Source organism: Mustelus asterias, unplaced genomic scaffold, assembly GCF_964213995.1.
Source record: "Mustelus asterias unplaced genomic scaffold, sMusAst1.hap1.1 HAP1_SCAFFOLD_68, whole genome shotgun sequence".
In the NCBI taxonomy this organism is placed as follows: Eukaryota; Metazoa; Chordata; class Chondrichthyes; order Carcharhiniformes; family Triakidae; genus Mustelus; species Mustelus asterias.
In genome coordinates, this window is record NW_027590130.1 from 61321 (window position 1) to 80428 (window position 19108).

The 19108-nt window shown below is 43.8% G+C and overlaps 1 protein-coding gene across 1 annotated transcript in view; it reads right to left on the bottom strand.

Moving 5' to 3' along the window:
* Positions 1-11970: 11970 nt before the first annotated feature.
* The window catches only part of LOC144483433 (SWI/SNF-related matrix-associated actin-dependent regulator of chromatin subfamily A member 5-like), a 915017-nt gene continuing 907879 nt past the window's right edge, over positions 11971-19108 (bottom strand). The window contains exons 2-3 of the mRNA XM_078202122.1: positions 13975-14121; positions 11971-12094 (exon numbers count right to left, since the gene is read on the bottom strand). Coding sequence (XP_078058248.1) covers positions 11986-12094; positions 13975-14121 — 256 coding nt within the window. The 3' untranslated portion in view covers positions 11971-11985. The remainder of the gene's footprint in view (positions 12095-13974; positions 14122-19108) is intronic.

The window sequence follows — 19108 nt, forward strand, 5'->3', positions numbered from 1 at the left end:
TTGATAAGCTCCCCCATGGTCGGCTTATGATGAAAGTGAGGAGGTGTGGGATAGACGGAAAGTTGGCCGATTGGAAATGTAACTGGCTGTCTGATCGAAGACAGAGGGTGGTGGTCGATGGAAAATTTTCATATTGAAGGCAGGTTGCGAGCGGAGTGCCACGGGGATCAGGGCTTGGTTCTCTGCTCTTTGTGATTTTTATTAATGACTTAGAGGAGGGGGCTGAAGGGTGGATCAGTAAATTTGCTGATGACACCAAGATTGGTGGAGTAGTGGATGAGGTGGAGGGCTGTTGTAGGCTGCAAAGAGACATAGATAGGATGCAAAGCTGGGCTGAAAAATGGCAAATGGAGTTTAACCCTGATGAATGTGAGGTGATTCATTTTGGTAGGACTAATTTAAATGTGGAATGCACGGTCAAAGGTCGGGTTCTGAAGCCTGTGGAGGAACAGAGAGATCTTGGGGTCCATATCCACAGATCTCTAAAGGTTGCCACTCAAGTGGATAGAGCCGTGAAGAAGGCCTATAGTGTGTTAGCTTTTATTAACAGGGGGTTGGAGTTTAAGAGCCGTGGGGTTATGCCTCAACTGTACAGGACCTTGGTGAGACCACATTTGGAATATTGTGTGCAGTTCTGGTCACCTCACTATAAGAAGGATGTGGAAGCGCTGGAAAGAGTGCAGAGGAGATTTACCAGGATGCTGCCTGGTGTGGAGGGTAGGTCGTATGAGGAAAGGTTGAGGGAGCTGGGGCTGTTCTCTCTGGAGCGGAGGAGGCTGAGGGGAGACTGTATAGAGTTTTATAAAATGATGAGAGGGATAGATAGAGTGAATGTTCAAAGACTATTTCCTCGGGTGGATGGAGCTATTACAAGGGGGCATAACTATAGGGTTCATGGTAGGAGATATAGGAAGGATATCAGAGGTAGGTTCCTTCCGCAGAGAGTGGTTGTGGTGTGGAATGGACTGCCTGCAGTGATAGTGGAGTCAGACACTTTAGGAACATTTAAGCGGTTTTTGCATAGGCACATGGAGCATACCAGGATGATAGGGAGTGGGATAGCTTGATCTTGGTTTCAGATAAAGCTCGGCACAACATTGTGGGCCGAAGGGCCTGTTCTGCGCTGTAATGTTCTATGTATTATTGGAACATCCCGGTCCATTGCTTCTAGCTTCTGGTCCATTCTTGGAACATTGCAGTCTCCTGTTCTCAGGTTCTGATCCAGGACTGAAACATTACAGTGTATTGTTCTTCGAATCCGATCCATTGCTGGAACATCCCAGTGCATTGTTTCCAGCTTCTCATTCATTATTGGAACATCTCAGTCAATTGTCCTCAGATTCTGATCCATTATTGGAACATTTTAGCCTACTGTTCTCAGATTCTGAGCCAGTATTGGAAAATTATAGTCTATTGTTTTCAGATTCTGATCCAGTATTGGACCATTGCAGTCTTTTGTTCCCAGATTCTGATCCATCATGGAACTTTACAGTGTATTGATCTCAGATTCTGACCCATCGTTGTAATATCCCGGTCCATTCTTCTCAGGTTCTGATACAGTGTTGGAATATTACATTCTATTGTTCTCAGATTCTGATCCAGTATTGTAGCATCCCGGTCATTGGTTCCCTGATTCTACTCCATATTGGGACATTACAGCCTATAGTTCTCAGATTCTGAACAATTATTGGAAAATTGCAGTCTACTGTTCTCAGACTCTGATCCAGTAATTCAACATGACAGTGTATTGTTCTCCGAATATGATCCATGATTGGAACATCCTGGTCCATTGTTCCCAGATACTGATCTAGTATTCGAACTTTGCAGTCTATTGATCTCAACTTCTGATCAACGATTGGAACATCACAGTCTGTTGTTCTCAAATTCTGATACATTATTGGAACATTACAGTCTATTTGTCTCAGATTCTGATCCAGTATTGGAACATTACAGTCTATTTGTCTCAGATTCTTATCCAGTATTGGAACAACCCGGACAACTGTTCCAAAATTCTGATCCTGTATTGGAACATTGCAGTCTCTTTTTCTCAGATTCTGATGCAGGACTGAAACTTTGCAGCCTATTGATCTCAGATTCTGATCCATTATTGGAACATTATAGACTATTTTTCTCAGACTCTGATCCAGTATTGGAACTTTACAGTCTATTGTTCTCAGATTCTGATCCATTATTGGACCATTGCAGTCTATTGTTCTCAGATTTCGATCGAGTATTGGAACAATTCAGTGTATTGTTCTCAGATTCTGATCCATAATTGGAACATCCCTTTCCATTGTTCACAGACTCTGAACCAGGATTGGAACACTACAGTCCAATATTCGTTGTTTCTGACCCACTATTGGAACATTACAGCCTATTGTTCTCAGAGTCCGATCCAGTATTCGAACTTTGCAGTCTATTGTTCTCAGATTCTGATCGAGTATTGGAACATTACAATCTCTTGTTCACAGAAACTGATCCATTATTGGAAAGTTGCATTCTGTTTTATTCTCAGAGTCCAATCCAGTATTGGAACATTGCAGTCTATTGCTCTCAGCTTTTGATCCAGTATTGGACCATTATAGTCTACTGTTCTCAGGTTCTGATCCATCATTGTAATATCCCGGTCCATTGTACTCAGATTCTGATCAACGATTGGAACATCACAGTCTGTTTTTCTCAAATTCTGATCCTTTATTGGAACATTGCAGTCTATTGTACTCAGATTACGATCCTTTCGTGCAACATTACAGTCTATTGGTCTCAGATTCTGATGCAGTATTTATGTTAGGGAGGTCGTGCCTTACAAATTTGGTGGAGTTTTTTGAGGAAGTGACAAAAACAGTTGACGAAGGAAGGGCTGTGGATGTCGTCTTTATGGATTTCAGTAAGGCATTTGACAAAGTCCTACATGGCAGGTTGGTTAAGAAGGTTAAGGCTCATGGGATACAAGGAGAGGTGGCTAGATGGGGAGAGAACTGGCTTGGCCACAGGAGACAGAGGGTAGCATTCGAAGGGTCTTTTTCCGGCTGGAAGTCTGTGACCAGTGGTGTTCCACAGGGCTCTGTACTGGAATCTCTGCTATTTGTGATAAATATAATGATTTGGATGAAGGTGTAACTGGTGTTATCTGCAAGTTTGCGGATGACACGAAGATGGCTGGACTTGCGGATAGCGATGAACATTGTCGGACAATACAGCAGGATATAGATAGGCTGCAAAATTGGGCGGAGAAATGGCAGATGGAATTTAATCCAGATAACTGCGAGGTGATGCATTTTGGAAGAACTAATGGCGGAGGGAGTTATACAATAAATGGCAGAGCCATCAAGAGTATAGAAACACAGAGGGACCTAGGTGTGCAAGTCCACAAATCATTCAAAATGGCAGCACAGGTGGAGAAGGTGGTGAGGAAGGCATATGGTACGCTTGCCTTTATAGGACGGGGTATAGAGTATAAAAGCTGGAGTCTGATGATGCAGCAGTATAGAACGCTGGTTAGGCCAAATTTCGAGTTACTGCGTCCAGTTCTGGTCGCCGCACTACCAGAAGGACGTGGAGGCGTTAGAGAGAGTGCAGAGAAGATTTACCAGGGTGTTGCCTGGTATGGAGGGTCTTAGCTATGAGGAGAGATTGGTTAAACTGGGATTGTTCTCCCTGGACAGACGGAGAATGAGGGGAGACCTAATAGAGGTGTACAAAATTATGAAGGGTATAGATAGGATGAACGGTGGGAAGCTTTTTCCCAGGTCGGTGGTGACGATCACGAGGGGTCACGGGCTCAAGGTGAGAGGGGCGAAGTATAACTCAGATATCAGAGGGACGTTTTTTACACAGAGGGTGGTGGGGGTCTGGAATGCGCTGCCAAGTAGGGTGGTGGAGGCAGGCACGCTGACATCGTTTAAGACTTACCTGGATAGTCACATGAGCAGCCTGGGAATGGAGGGATACAAACGAGTGGTCTAGTTGGACCAATGAGCGGCACAGGCTTGGAGGGCCGAAGGGCCTGTTTCCTGTGCTGCACTGTTCTTTGTTCTTATTAATGATTTGGATGAGAATATAGGGGGCATGGTTAGTAAGTTTGCAGATAACACCAAGATTGGTGGCATGGTGGACAGTGCGGAAGGTTATCTCCAATTATCTTGATCAATTGGGCCAATGGGTTAACGAATGGCAGATGGAGTTTAATTTAGACAAATGCGAGGTGATGCATTTTGGTAGTTTGAACCAGGGCAGGACTTACTCAGTTAATGGTAGGGGGTTGGGGAGAGTTACAGAACAAAGAGGTCTCGGGGTCCAGGTTCATAGCTCCTTCAAAGTGGAGTCACAGGTAGACAGAGTGGTGAAGAAGGCATTCGGCATGCTTGGTTTCATCGGTAAGAACATTGAATACAGGAGTCGGGACGTCTTGTTAAAGTTGGGCAAGACATTGGTAAGGCCACATTTGGAATACTGTGTACAATTCTGGTCACCCTATTATAGAAAGGATATTATTAAACTAGAAAGAGTGCAGAAAAGATTTACTAGGATGCTACCTGGACTTGATGGATTGAGTTATAAGGAGAGTCTGGATAGACTGGGACTTTTTTCCCTGGAGCGTAGGAGGCTGAGGGGTGAGCTTATAGAAGTCTATAAAATAATGAGGGACACAGATCAGCGAGATAGTCAATATCTTTGCCCAAAGGTAGGGGAGTCGAAAACAAGAGGGCATAGGTTTAAGGTGAGAGGGGAGAGAAACAAAAGTGTCCAGAGGGGCAATGTTTTCACACAGAGGGTGGTGAGTGTCTGGAACAAGCTGCCAGAGGTAGTAGTAGAGATGGGCACAATTTTGTCTTTTAAAAAGCATTTAGATCCTTACATGGGTACGATGGGAAGAAAGGGATATGGATCAAATGCGGGCGATCGGGCTTAGAATAGGGGGTTAAAAAAAGGGCGGCATGGACAAGTTGGGACGAAGGGACTGTTTCCGTGCTGTAAACTTTTTTGACTCTGTGACTCTATAAAGTAAGCTCACAGCCCAACATGCTTTTAATGTAAGTTTAGAATTGTGACACAAGGTGACAGTTCTTCTCAAGGAAACATCAAGCATGTTAAATACGCTTCGCAGTGTAAGGCAGATGTGACACTGAGCATCAGGAATGGTCAACAGCAGTTTGAAGGGTTAGAGGAGCAGACATCTCCAATTGGACTCTGCATCGGCACACATATGGTGAATATAGTGCTCAGAAAATGTGGGCAGGTGGACAAATTAATACACAGACTGCGGCCATTTAACTCCCTGGCTGCTCCCAATGCAAGGAACAATGGTGTCACACAATACCCTCCAGCAAGTTGGACAGCTTCCCCTGACACTAGCTTCAAAAATGAAAAAGACACAACTTTGCAGCATTCTCTCATGCCTTCCAAAAAGAAATAGTTTGAAACACTGTAATTGAACCTTAGACAAACGGTACAGTCACTGTCAAGCTGCTTTTCTCATTACTTACTGCAGACGAATTGAAGACATCCAGGAGGAGGAAATTGAGCAGAGCCCAGAGTTCGTGCAGGTTGTTCTGAAGTGGTGAACCCGTGAGCAATAATCCATTTGTTGTTTTAAATTCTCTCACTATTTCGGAGAGCTGTAAATTTAGCAGATTTAAAAACATGACTGTACAAACTGGGTACAAGTTCGAATCATACTACTGGCACAACTGTAGATTCAGCCTGCATTTAAAAGTTCGCTGATCTGTTAGGTGTTTATTAGTGTCTGTCATTTCTCCAATGAATTCAGATATAGTGGCGCCAAATGCTTTGCATTCGGAAGCAAAAAGCAAGTGTAGTAATAGTACATCAAGATTACAATCGGTTATCTATAACTTGCAAGCCGGGAATATGGAAACGTCCAGAGCCGTCCACAATTGAATGGCATTTCTTTCAAATCGAAGCAATGGTCGTGGAAGGAGCAGCTGGTTAAAAAGCAATGGTTGTGGAAGGAGCAGCTGGTTAAAAAGCAATGGTTGTGGAAGGGGCAGCTGGTTAAAAAGCAATGGTTGTGGAAGGGGCAGCTGGTTAAAAAGCAATGGTTGTGGAAGGAGCAGCTGGTTAGAAAGCAATGGTTGTGGAAGGGGCAGCTGGTTAAAAAGCTTTTAAAACAAGAGCACACTACTGTCTAAATAAGCAGATCTGATCTTTGATTTTCAATTGAAATATTCCCACTCCACTCGTCCACTAGTGTTAAAACCCAGAGATTAACTATCGAGCCTCAATAGTTGATGCTGCAATAACTTTCCCAGAAGTTTCTGAACCCCTAGAGTCATTTGGTTGAATATGGCACAGCGGTTAGCACTGCTGCCTCACAGCAACAGAGACCAGTGTTTGGTTTCCGGCTTGGGTAACTGTGTGGAGTCTCCATGGTCTCCCCATGTCTGTGTGGGTTTCCTCCGGGTGCTCCGGTTTCCTCCCACAGTCCGAAAGACATGCTGGTTAGGGTGCATTGGCTGTGCTAAATTCTCCCTCAGTGTACCCGAACAGGCGCCCGAGTCTGGTGACCAGGGGATTTTCACAGTAGCTTCATTATAGTGTTAATGTAAGCCGACTTGTGACACTGATAAACTTGAACTTAAACAATTATTTGTCTGCATTGGATTGCAAGATTAAAGCGCTCTTTTCCTCAAGATTCGCATTCCATCTGTGACAATAAATAACCCTTTTAATTTAGCTCTTAAAGCTTTGATGGAAGTGCGAAGGAACAGTGAAAGCAGCAAATAACAATTATATTAACCATTAGTACTCAAAATGTATCATTTTCCTTCATTTCAAAATCTCTATTCCTGGATTTCCCTCCAACCTTTTGTTCCAATATTCCTCTACTTCGTTATCTCATTCACCAGAGAACAGTCACTTCCATCCACACTGAATTCTTTTTTAATTTTCTTTGCCACTCCGTCTTACCCCGTCTTTGCATTCCCCTCTCCAGGGGAAAAGTGTGCAGCAAACTTCTGTGCCTCATTTTCTGTCTGGTCCCACACATAACTGCACCTTGCTGAAAAATAACCTCACTCCATGATATACAACCAAGAATGTGACACATGGTTTACAAAGTTTTAAAGTTTATTTATTAGTGGCACAAGTAGGCTTACATTAACACTGCAATGAAGTTACTCTGAAAATCCCCTCGTCGCCACACTTCGGTACACTGAGAATTTAGCATGGCCAAAGCACCGAACCAGCAGTTTTTTTGGACTGTGGTAGGAAACCGGAGCACCCGGAGGAAACCCACGCAAACACGGGGAGAACGTGTAAACTCCACACAGACGATGACCCAAGCTGGGAATCGAACCTGGGTCGCTGGCGCTGTGAAGCAGAAGTGCGAACCACCGAGTTACCATGTCGCCCCCTGCTCATGCCCCCATGCTACACATCAAGCCTGCGTTTCTCCCCAATTCACCTGAAGATGAGGCAGAAAATTTAGCATTCACTATAATGGTAGCCATTAACTCTGGTGATAATGGACGGGCTGGGAAAGAGAGCAGAGAAAATGAAGGGAAAACAGACTGACCTTGGATTTCCCATTTTTGATCCTGTGGGCTTCATCTATAACCAGATATCGCCAATTAAATGTTTGGAAAACAGATTTCTCCCAGATGAGCATTTCATACGCCGTCACACAGACAACCCACTCTCCAGGAAGGAGGACATCTCTGATGAAAGCTGCCTGATAAAGTAAGAAGTGGGTTACATTTCAGTTTTCCATACACCAGAAATTTATTTTTCGAGAATGCAATTGGGATGCAGCAGAAACAGATCTGATCACAGGCATAAATCAGAAAAATTTAGCTGAATAAAACACTGACGTTGGGATTTTCCAGCCCCGCCAGCAGTGAGCAGCGTCAAGGGCAGGACGGGCAAAGGTGGAGAGCGGCCAAAGGGCAATTGGCTCTTGGCAACTCTCCAAACCATAGAATCCCTACAGTGCAGGAAGAGGTCATTCGGCCCATTGAGTCTGCACCGACCACAATCCCACACAGGCCCTATTCTCCAAACCATAGAATCCCTCTCTGTCTGGAGCTCGCTCTGTCTGTCTCTCACCCCCTCTCTCCTCTTCTTTCTATTTCATGGCCTCCTCGATCTTTCTCCAGCTCTCCCTCTCTGTAGTCCAGAAGATGAAATCTCCTATTACTGGAGCGGACTCAGTCTATCAGAATCTTGTGGCTTATAGATGCAGAATTTTAACTACAGGATCTCGGGGACTCTATTAGTTAGAATAGAGCAGAATAGAATAAAATCCCTCCAGTGCAGAAGGAGGCCATTCGGCCCACTGAGTCTGCACTGACCACAATCCCACCCAGACCCTATTCCCGTAACTCCACATATTTATCCTGTTAACCCCCCCCCCCCTGACACTAGGGTTAATTTAGCATGGACAATCAACCTCATCTGCACTTCTTTGGACTGTGAGACTTCTGACGAAGGAGCAGCGCTCCGAAAGCGAAAGGCATTTGCTACCAAATAAACGTGTTGGACTTTAACCTGGTGTTGTTAAAACTCTTGCTGTGAGGCAGCAGTGCTAACCACTGTGCCACCACTTCAAGATGTTCCAGTCCAGCACACGATTTTCCCTGCCACTGATGGGGCTGGAAAATCCCGCCCAGACTGTTGCAAAGCAAGGAGAGAGCAATAAATTACTATATAATTGAACATATTTGCAAATCTACACTCAAACGTTGTATGCGTGGCAAATCTCGGATGTTAGTTACGCAGAGCAAAGAAAAGCTGATCTCCAAAGCCATTCTGAAGGAACCTTGAGGGCTGCCGTTAACACTGGCGACATTCTCCGCATGCATGTTGAAAACATGTTTTTGAGAGAGTCGACAAAAGTAAATTCAATCCAGTGAAAGGCAGGATTAATATTAAAGATTGAACAATAGCCAAATACAACATTTCAATTTGTTAAGTCTAAATTTATTAAAATTGTATCCCAGGTTTGATGAGTCCTTCATTTATTGTACTTTTGTTACACAAAGTGCTTGTTCACACAACTGCAATGCTAGTGGTTATTTATTCAGCAATTTAAACAAGGTCACAGAGGTTTACAGCATGGAAAAAGCCCCTTCAGCCCAACTTGTCAATGCTGCTCTTTTTTTAAAACCACTCAGCTAGTCCGAATTGCCCGCGTTTGGCCCATATCCCTCCATACCCATCTAACTGTCTAAATGCTTTTTAAAAACAAAATTGTACCCGCCTCTATTACTACCTCTGGCAGCTTGTTCCAAACTATCACCACCCTCAGTGAAAAAGTTGCCCCTCTGGACCCTTTCCTCTCAGCTTAAACCTATGCCCTCGAGTTTGACTCCCTTACCTTTGGGAGGTATTACAAAATTTGCCGTTATGGTTCATGGGTCATTGTTTGAATGAACTGGCTCTCTCGCGACTTGCCCAACAGATGCTGTATGTCCTTTGGTATCTCACCCATGCAGCTTTTTCACACGCAAGTTTTTACGGCAAGTGCTTGCGGATTACTTAATTCCTATTTGTTAAATGACAGATATCGAGAGACAAATTAAGACACAGACTGCGGCCATTTAGAACATAAGAACATAAGAAATAGGAGCAGGAGTAGGTCATCTGGCCCTTTGAGCCTGCCCCGCCATTCAACAAGATCATGGCTGATCTGAAGCGAATCAGTTCCACTTAGGTTTTGGCAGGAAGGAGGAGAAAACAAACATTCCAAGTTTCCGCTAATCTTTGAATGGTACACCCTCGAACATCCGGGAGAAGATACTTGTTCCCTATTTAGAAACATCGAAGATAGGAGCAGGAGGAGGCCATTTGGCCCTTCGAGCCTGCTCCGCCACTCATTACGATCATGGCAGACCTTCCAACTCAATAGCCTCATCCTGCTTCCCCCACCCCCCGCCCCACCGAATAACTTTTGATCCCATTCATCCCAAGTGCTTTACCGAGCTGCGTCGTGAATACATATAATGAATGCTTCGCCCCGTTTTGAACCGGGAACATTTCACGTGAGGCGAACGTGATAACCAGTACACTACAGAGGCATTAATCTTATTATATCCTTTAAACTAAACATCTCACATGCCTACACCAAACAATTGTTATGTCTACAATCAATGTGTATTCATACCGTTTCATCTGCCAGGATACCATTAATGCCATTCTCAGATAAAGAAATCAGCCAATTCAGTCCACGGATCTGATAGTCGCGGAGTATCCCTCCTTTTACATCTGTGGAAGAGACCCCAAACATTTAGAGGCTTCAACCGTTGCAAGAGTCTGCAAAGAATACTGCTCAAGGGGAAATGAAATCAGTGCCATGACCAAAAGGAAAAGTATTAGTGTTTCAGGAACCATTGAACTGAGAGCACCATGATAGCTTGAGACAACAAAAAGCAAGCAGCACAATCCATTTGGTATTAGGGTCTCAATGTTTGGATAAAGAGTGTCAGCGTTCAGACGAAGGCTCCCAAACAAAGGTGGTGATTTTCACCACGACTACTACCATTCTATAGCAGCTATATTGACCAATAAAACAAGGCCAAAGTATATACAGAAACATAAACTGTTAAACAGAGCACCTAAACTTCACTAAGGCAAGTATGAGCAAGATTGGGAGGGTAGAGAGAAGGAATGATGGTGAGGAACCAGTTTACTGGGCTTTGACTGCTTTGTAAGAAATCATTGCATGGACATTACTGTGATTTTAAATATGTTATGAGTACTTGGAGCATTGCGTGCAGTTCTGGTCATCACACGAGCAGAAGGACGTGGAAGCCTTGGAGAGAGTGCAAAGAAGGTTCACCAGGATGTTGCCTGGTCTCAAGGGTGTTGGCTATGAGGAGAGGTTGAATAACCTAGGATTCTTGTCATTGGAAAGACAGAGGCTGAGGACAGACCTGATAGAGGTGGACAAAATTATGAGAGGCATAGGCAAGGTGGATAGTCAGAATCTTTTTTCCAAGGGTGGAAGTGTTAATTACAAGGGGGCACAGGCTCAAAGTGAGAGGGATAAAATTTAAGGGAGATGTGTGGGGGAAGTTTCTCACAGAGTGGTGGATGCCTGGAATGCACTACCAGGGGAGGTGATGGAAGCAAACACATGAGCAACATTTAAGAGGCATCTCAATGTGTAAATGAATAGGGAGGGAATAGAGGGATACAGACCCAAATAAGGACAGAAGGGTTTTTCTTTATTTTAGTAAGGGCATCATGATTGGCACAGGCTGGGAGGGCTGAAGGGCCTGTCTTGTGCTGTACTTTTCTTTGTTCTTTCATTGGGGAAATGCCATTTGGGAGAACAGATCATTCAGCTTACCATTTCATAGGGTAAGGAACTGATTATACATGATTCTCAACACCAAAAGGACAGCATGTTACATGGACGCAATCTGTATGATAATCCAATTATTCCAAATGAAAACAGATGGTTCCTTTACATGTGGCGCACACTAACATGTTAAAATGGCTGCTAGGACCCCAAGAAAAATAAGTTGCAGCAGTTTCAACTCAGTTCCTTGGGAGCACTGGTTGAGAGGGCAAAGCTGAACAAAACAAAGAACAAGGTGAAAGGCTCATGTTTGAAACACATGTCACACTGACATGAGGGAGATCTTTCAGCTTTACCCTGCATTTTATTCATGCTGTATCTGACCTCAAAATACTCAATATCGACAATATCCAGTCAGAAAATATATTGTCAGATTACAAGTTAGGTTCGAGTGAGTCCGTGGTGTCTGTCAGCATTAGTAGATTGTTCCATTAAAAAGACCCCTTATGCCAATAAACACAGCCAATTAAACCAGGAGAACGGGAGGTGCTGTTTTTGGGAGATTTAATTACAACAGTCTCAAATGTTCCCACAAGTCTAATTTTGACAAAATTGAATACTGCACATCGATGAATGGTGACTGAAAATGTGAAAGCAATTGGGAAAAGTTAGTGAAAACTGAGCTACATTAACTCATGTATGAAATAATGAATAAAATGGCTTTACACACATGATGGGGATTCTTCAAACCTTGTGCAGACATTGGTTGTCTTGCTGTTTTCTGACAGTAGCTCTTCATCCTCTTCCTGTTCCGTACGACGATGCCGATAGCTAAGAATTAAAAGTGAATTGTTTTGTGCGAGGGGTTACTATTACTTTCCAAACCATTTTAAAAGAGCTGTTACTGCAGTCAATTTCAAATCACAATCACTTCAGAATAAACAGCACCGTACACATTATTTTGGAGATTGTGCATCACTTTTGTGGTGAAGATTAGTACATAGCATTCTAAAGTGCAGAAAGAGGCCATTTGGCCCATGGAGTCTGCACCGGCCTCAATCCCACCCAGAACCTATCCCCATAATGCCATGCATTTGCCCTCGCTAGTTCCCCTGACACTCAGGGGCAATTTAGCATGGCCAATTCACCTAACCCTAATCTTTGGACTGCGGGATGAAACCGGAGCACCCGGAGGAAACCCACGCAGAAACGGGGAGAGTGTGCAAACTCTATACAGACAGTGACCCAAGCCGGGATTCGAACCTGGGTCCCTGGCGCTGTGGGGCAGCAGTGCTAACCACTGCCACACTGCCACCCTAACTACTGTGCCACCATGCCCTACGTACAGCATGGTATTGAACTAAGATTCAAAATTGCAATTCATGCAGATGGCCATTGTTTTAATTTAAAGTTGATTCCAAACATAAACTTTGAAATCTACTGTTATGTAAATACTCTCCGAAGACCCTGGTAGATTACACAGCATATTAGTACTTTTTAATTTAATTAGGTAATAACACATGTATAATCTTTTGTGCCAATAGTTGTCAGCAGACTCTTCAATCATACATGTGACACATTGAAGAACATCAGTGTTTTTATTGCAAGGTTGACAGGAATTCCACGCCTGTTATACGGATGCAGGATATTTGAACACTTAGTGACTAAGATGCTGTTTCAACTTTAAAAAGGCAGAGAAAAGGTGTCGGCCATGCAACCTCAGACATCTGTTTATTCAATTAAATCATGCCTGCTGTTGCTTCATATCACTTGATAGTGCAGCCAAGAAAGAAAAAAATCCATTCAGAAAATTTAACACCCATCGCCATTTGGGGCAGACCTTTCCACCAAGTTGAACGAAATAGCCCTCACTTTCAATCCTAACTAACCTCGTTCTTATTTTAAGATATGCCCCCTTGAACCAGATTTCCCTCAAAAGAAATTAGTCTCTGTATCTACCCTATCAAATCCCCTAATCTTTTTAAACACCTCAATTTGTTCACTCTTTGTTACTCTAAACTCAACGGAATCAAAGCCCAATTTTGGAACATGTTATGTTCTCATAACCTAACACTAAGACCAGATAGCATTCCGGTGGCAGACCAATATTACTTTCCTGAGGTTCGTTTCCCAGAACCAAAGGCAGTTTTCCAGCTGAGGTTTGACCAAGGCTCTGTACAGCTTCCTCATTTTTTCATCCCAATCTATTTTGTGATAAATGCCATCTTCCTCTTAGCATATTCCATTATCTTTTGTAACAGCGCAGTAATATCGTGTTATTTGTATATATGGAAACTCAAATCTCTTTTGCTCCTCCACAACTAATCTCTCTTGTCGAAAACACTTAGATTTGTCTTTCTCAGTTTCAAAGTGGGTGGCCTCACACTTCTCCACACTGAACGACATTTGCCACAGCTTTGCCCACTCACTGGGCTGTGCCCTCTTTGCAACTCCATCATATGATCCCAATTTGTGGTTGCTCCTAACCTAGTCTGCAAATGTGTATGAAGCAGTAAAGATTTATATCCAACTCACTGAAAGCCGAGGCCCCAAAACCTCAAGGAGGAATGAAAGCTTTACTTCCACCATTCTACTTTGACCCCAACATTAACGCCTCTTTGGCCTTCAAACGCCAGGAACACTTTCCAAGTTGAAATCTCTCAGAATTTGCATAATGAATCCAAAAACACATTGCCTGGAATATATCTTACCGTCCAACCGACAGAAGCGTCTGTTTCTCATCTTTCTTTAATCGAGGACGCCCGGGTTTCATCTTTAAAGGAGACGTTGGAGTTTTCTGTGCAGCAGGTTGGATAAAGTGGGCAAAAAGCTCGGTCTTTTGCAGCAGATAATCAAATCTGTCGAACAAGAAAAATAAATGTTAATAAGAAAATAAACATTGAGAATTAACGTGACAAGAGTGTGCAAACACATCTCATTTAATCGACAGTCAATCTACAGTTCTCCTGGTGGGGGCTGCAGATTTGTTTTTATTGAGGCAGAACAGTACGTGTCTTTGGAAAACAGCCCTTCACCTGTTATTACTTTGTAATTTGGGCAACTGAGTAACATTTGGGTGAGGTGGGGAAAGAAGAATAAAGACAACCCTCTCTGCTGTGGTGCTATTAAATCATTGTCACTGTAATTGAGATTTCACTTTGTGCTCGTAAATTCAAAAATGATCTTCAAACAGAACCTATATTTCTACATACAGGATAGTACACAAATGTGTATAGTACTATACTTGACAGCCTCAAATTTAGCACTGGTCATGCTTAGAAACATAGAAACCTAGAAAAGCTACAGCACAAAACAGGCCCTTCGGCCCCACAAGTTGTGCCGAACATATCCCTACCTTTTAGGCCTACCTATAACCCTCCACCCTATTAAGTCCCATGCACTCATCGAGGAGTCTCTTAAAAGACCCGATTGAGTTTGCCTCCACCACCACTGACGGCAGCCGACTCCACTCGCCCACCACCCTCTGTGTGAAAAACTTCCCCCTAACATTTCCCCTGTACCTATCCCCCCAACACAGTAAACCTGTGTCCTCTCCTAGCAACCATTTCCACCCTGGGAAAAAGCCTCTGATAGTCCACCCGATCTATGCCTCTCAACATCTTATATACCTCTATTAGGTCTCGTCTCATCCTACGTCTCTCCAAGGAGAAAAGATCGAGCTCTCTTAACCTATCCTCATAAGCCATGCCACTCAATCCAGGCAACATCCTTGTAAATCTCCTCTGCTACCTTTCAATCTTTTCCACATCCTTCCTGTAATGAGGAAGGATGTGGAAACTGGTGTTATTGACTGGATCTGGACTGATGTTAATCCAGCTCCCTCACACTGTCACTAAGTAACCACCATCTCCCCCAGCACCCTGTGTTACTGACTGTATCTGTACTGATGTTAATCCAGCTCCCTCACACTGTCACTCAGTAACCCCTCTCCCCCAGCGCCCTGTGTTACTGACTGTATCTGCACTAATGTTAATCCAGCTCCCTCACACTGTCACTCAGTAACCTCTCTCCCCCAGCGCCCTGTGTTACTAACTCTGTCTGTACTGATGTTAATCCAGCTCCCTCACACTGTCACTCAGTAACCCCTCTCCCCCAGCACCCTCTGTTACTGACTGTATCTGTACTGATGTTAATCCAGCTCCCTCACAGTGTCACTCAGTAACCCCTCTCCCCCAGCAACCTGTGTTACTGACTGTATCTGTACTGATGATAATCCAGCTCCCTCACACTGTCACTCAGTAACCCCTCTCCCCCAGCACCCTGTGTTACCGACTGTATCTGTACTGATGTTAATCCAGCTCCCTCACACTGTCACTCAGTTACCCCTCTCCCCCTAGCGCCCTGTGTTACTGACTGTATCTGCACTAATGTTAATCCAGCTCCCTCACACTGTCACTCAGTAACCTCTCTCCCCCAGCGCCCTGTGTTACTGACTGTGTCTGTACTGATGTTAATCCAGCTCCCTCACACTGTCACTCAGTAACCCCTCTCCCCCCAGCACCCTGTGTTACTGATTGCATCTCGACGGATGTTAATCCAGCTCCCTAACACTGTCACTCAGTAACCCCACTCCCCCAGCACCCTGTGTTACTGACTGTATCTGTACTGATGTTAATCCAGCTCCCTCACACTGTCACTCAGTAACCCCTCTCCCCCAGCACCCTGTGTTACTGACTGTGTCTGTACTGATGTTAATCCAGCTCCCTCACACTGTCACTCGGTATCCTCTCTCCCCCAGCACCCTGTGTTACTGACTGTATCTCGACTGATGTTAATCCAACTCTCGATAAAAAAGTGTTAAAAGCACAAGTTAGTAGAATGTTTGTGTGGGCCAGAGGAGGAAGCTTGGTGGTTAAAATCTGATGGTAAACGCAGCCATTTATCTACCATAATATTTCTGAAATAGCTTAGTAGAGAATAACCTCTATTTTTATAGCATTTCCAATGGTTTGCTGCCACGACCCTGATGCTAAAATTGCTCCATTTGCTCAGAGGATATTGCAAAACCAAAGCAAGAGTGTCCAAGTTTAAAAAGTCAAAACCTGTTCAATTTTGAGAGATTAAAAATATGATTGGTTCCATCCATGAAGCACTGGGGAATATTTATATAGTTTATATTTATACAGTTGAACAATGCAAAAAGGCAACTAATCGCTGATTTGAATAGGTCACAACTCCACTTTTCGCACCCCACAAAAAGGAGGGTCATGGGACGTGGGCATCACTCGACCGACCGGCATCCATTACCCTCAAGGTGGAGGTGCTGGTGAGCAGCCTTCTTGAACAGCTGCAGTCTGTGTGGTACGTACACCAACAATGGACGGGGAAATTGAGTTGAATCCCAAGATCAGCAATGATCAAACTGAATGGCAGAGCAGGCTCGAAGAGCCATGTGGTCTACTCTTGCCCCTCCTAGTGTTGTCTTCCATCTGCTGTCCTTGTTGTTCTAGGTGTTAGAGATCATGGATTTGGAAGGTGCTCGCAAAGGAGCCTTGAAAAGATACTGTCGTGCATCTTGCGTATGGTTCACACTGCTGCCAATTTATGGGTGGTGAATGGAGTGACAATCAAGTTGCTGCTTTGCCTCGGAAGGTGCTGAGTTTCTTGAATGTTGTTGGGACTGCACTCATCCAGGCAAATGAAGGATATTCCTTCACACTTCTGACTCCTGCCTACGGATTATAGGTAGGTTTTGGGGATTTAAGTGATCGGTCATTCGCCATAGAATTCCCAGCCTCTGACCTACTCTTGTAGCTCTCTTTGAATATAAATGCTGCATCACCCACTGTCCATCTAGTACAGAAAAAATTAGATGAACAGTCAATAAACAGGTCTATCACAAACAGAAACTTGCAGAGTGGAAAACTTATTCATCCAAATGACACTGCATTATAAATATTACACCCGCTGATTTTTCATTTATCAGCTGGACTTCCAAGCAGAACAATACACGTTCCACACAGAGCCAATGCTATTTGGTACTGAGGGAATGTTCTCTCTCCCTTTAAATTGGGTAAAGTAGATGACAGGTTTGCCTAAGAAAATGCTTAAGACAATAAAACCAGCTTTTGTCTTGAGAATGAATCTTGATTCAAAACCCTATTTTGCCAAATCTCTAATCTCAAAGGGTAGAGATAAAAAAAGCAAAGAATTATATTTATATAGTACCTTTCATGACCTCAATACTCTGTATTAACTGAGTGATAAATACGATGTGGAGATGCCGGCGTTGGACTGGGGTAAGCACAGTAAGAAGTCTCAACACCAGGGGTTAAAGTCCAAAAGGTTTATTTGGTAGCACAAGCCAAAGGCTTTTAGAGCGTTGCTCCTTCGTCAGGTGAGTGGGAGTTCTGTTCACAAAAAGGGCATATAAAGGCACAAACTCAATTTACAAAGTAATGGTTGGAATGCTAGTCTTTACAGGCAATCAATTCTTCACGGTACAGACAGTGTGAGTGGAGAGGGGGTTAAGCACAGGGTAAGCACCCGTGCTTAACCCTCTCTCCACTCGCATTCCAACCTGGTGTTGTGAGACTTCTTACTGTGATAAATACGAGACAGGGCACAGGACAGTTCAAAATGCTGCCCTAGGAACCTTTATACCGGAACAAGAGGGAAGAATCGGTTGTGTCTCATCCGAAAGGCGGCACCTTTGACAGTATAGTACTTTATCCTTGTGTCAATCTGGATTTCTAGTCTGAAGTCACTGGAGTGGTATTTGAACCCATAACCACCTGACTCAGAGGTGAGAATGCTACCAACTACGTTGCGCCTAATGAGAAACATGAACTTACAATAGGCATTTCATAATGGTTCATCTCATCTCCTCAGCAAACTGCCGCTATAGCTAGTCAGGTCCAACATTATTTTGTCATTACAGGTGACAAGAAACAAGACATTCAGTCCAATTGGCCTGTGCGAACTTACCAGGCCGTCCATCCATCAGTCTTTCCTTTTCTAGAGAAAGTCAGCCCAGTCTTTCCTGATACAGGATAGACTCTCAGTTGTACTATCACCCTTGTCAATCTTCTTTTTCACATCTTTGTATCCTTTTTTATAATTTGGAAGCCAGAACTGCACAGAGTACATCAATGTGTTGTTTAACCACCTTTAACATATAAATAATCTCGAAAGTACTCCACAGGACTGGTCTAAAAATATTTAACACTGAGCCACAAGTTATATTAGGTTAGATGTGGTCAAACTGGTAAGTTTTAAAGGTGGAGAGGTTTAGGAAGAGTATTCCAAATGTAGGGCTTAGGCAGCTAAAGGCAATTTATCAACGTCACAAGTAGGCTTACATTAACACTGCAATGAAGTTACTTTGAAAATCACCTAGTCGCCACTGAGGGAGAATTTAGCACGACCAATGCCCCCAACCAGCATGTCTTTTGGACTGTGGGAGGAAACTGGAGCAGCCGGAAGAAAACCACGCAGACAGGGGGAAAATGTGCAAAGTCCACACAGACAGTGAGTGACCCAAGTCGGGAATCAAACCCGGGTCCCTGGCGCTGTGAGGCAGCAGTGCTAACCACTGTGCATCATGATCACCCGTCAAAAGCAGGGACGTGCAAATTGCGAGAAATGGAGGAGCACAACGATCTGCGGGACTGCAAGAGGCAGGAAGGGGTAAGGCATTAGATGGATTTGAGAACAAGGATGACATGAAAACTAAGGCGTTGCTAGAGTGGAGGTGATGGTTGAACAGACTTGATTCAAGTTAGGATTCAGAGGGTTTTGAACAAAGTTTATGGAGGTTGGCAAACAGGAGGCCAGCCACAGCACTGGAATAGTTGAGATGCGAAGGAAGGTTTCAGCAGCAGA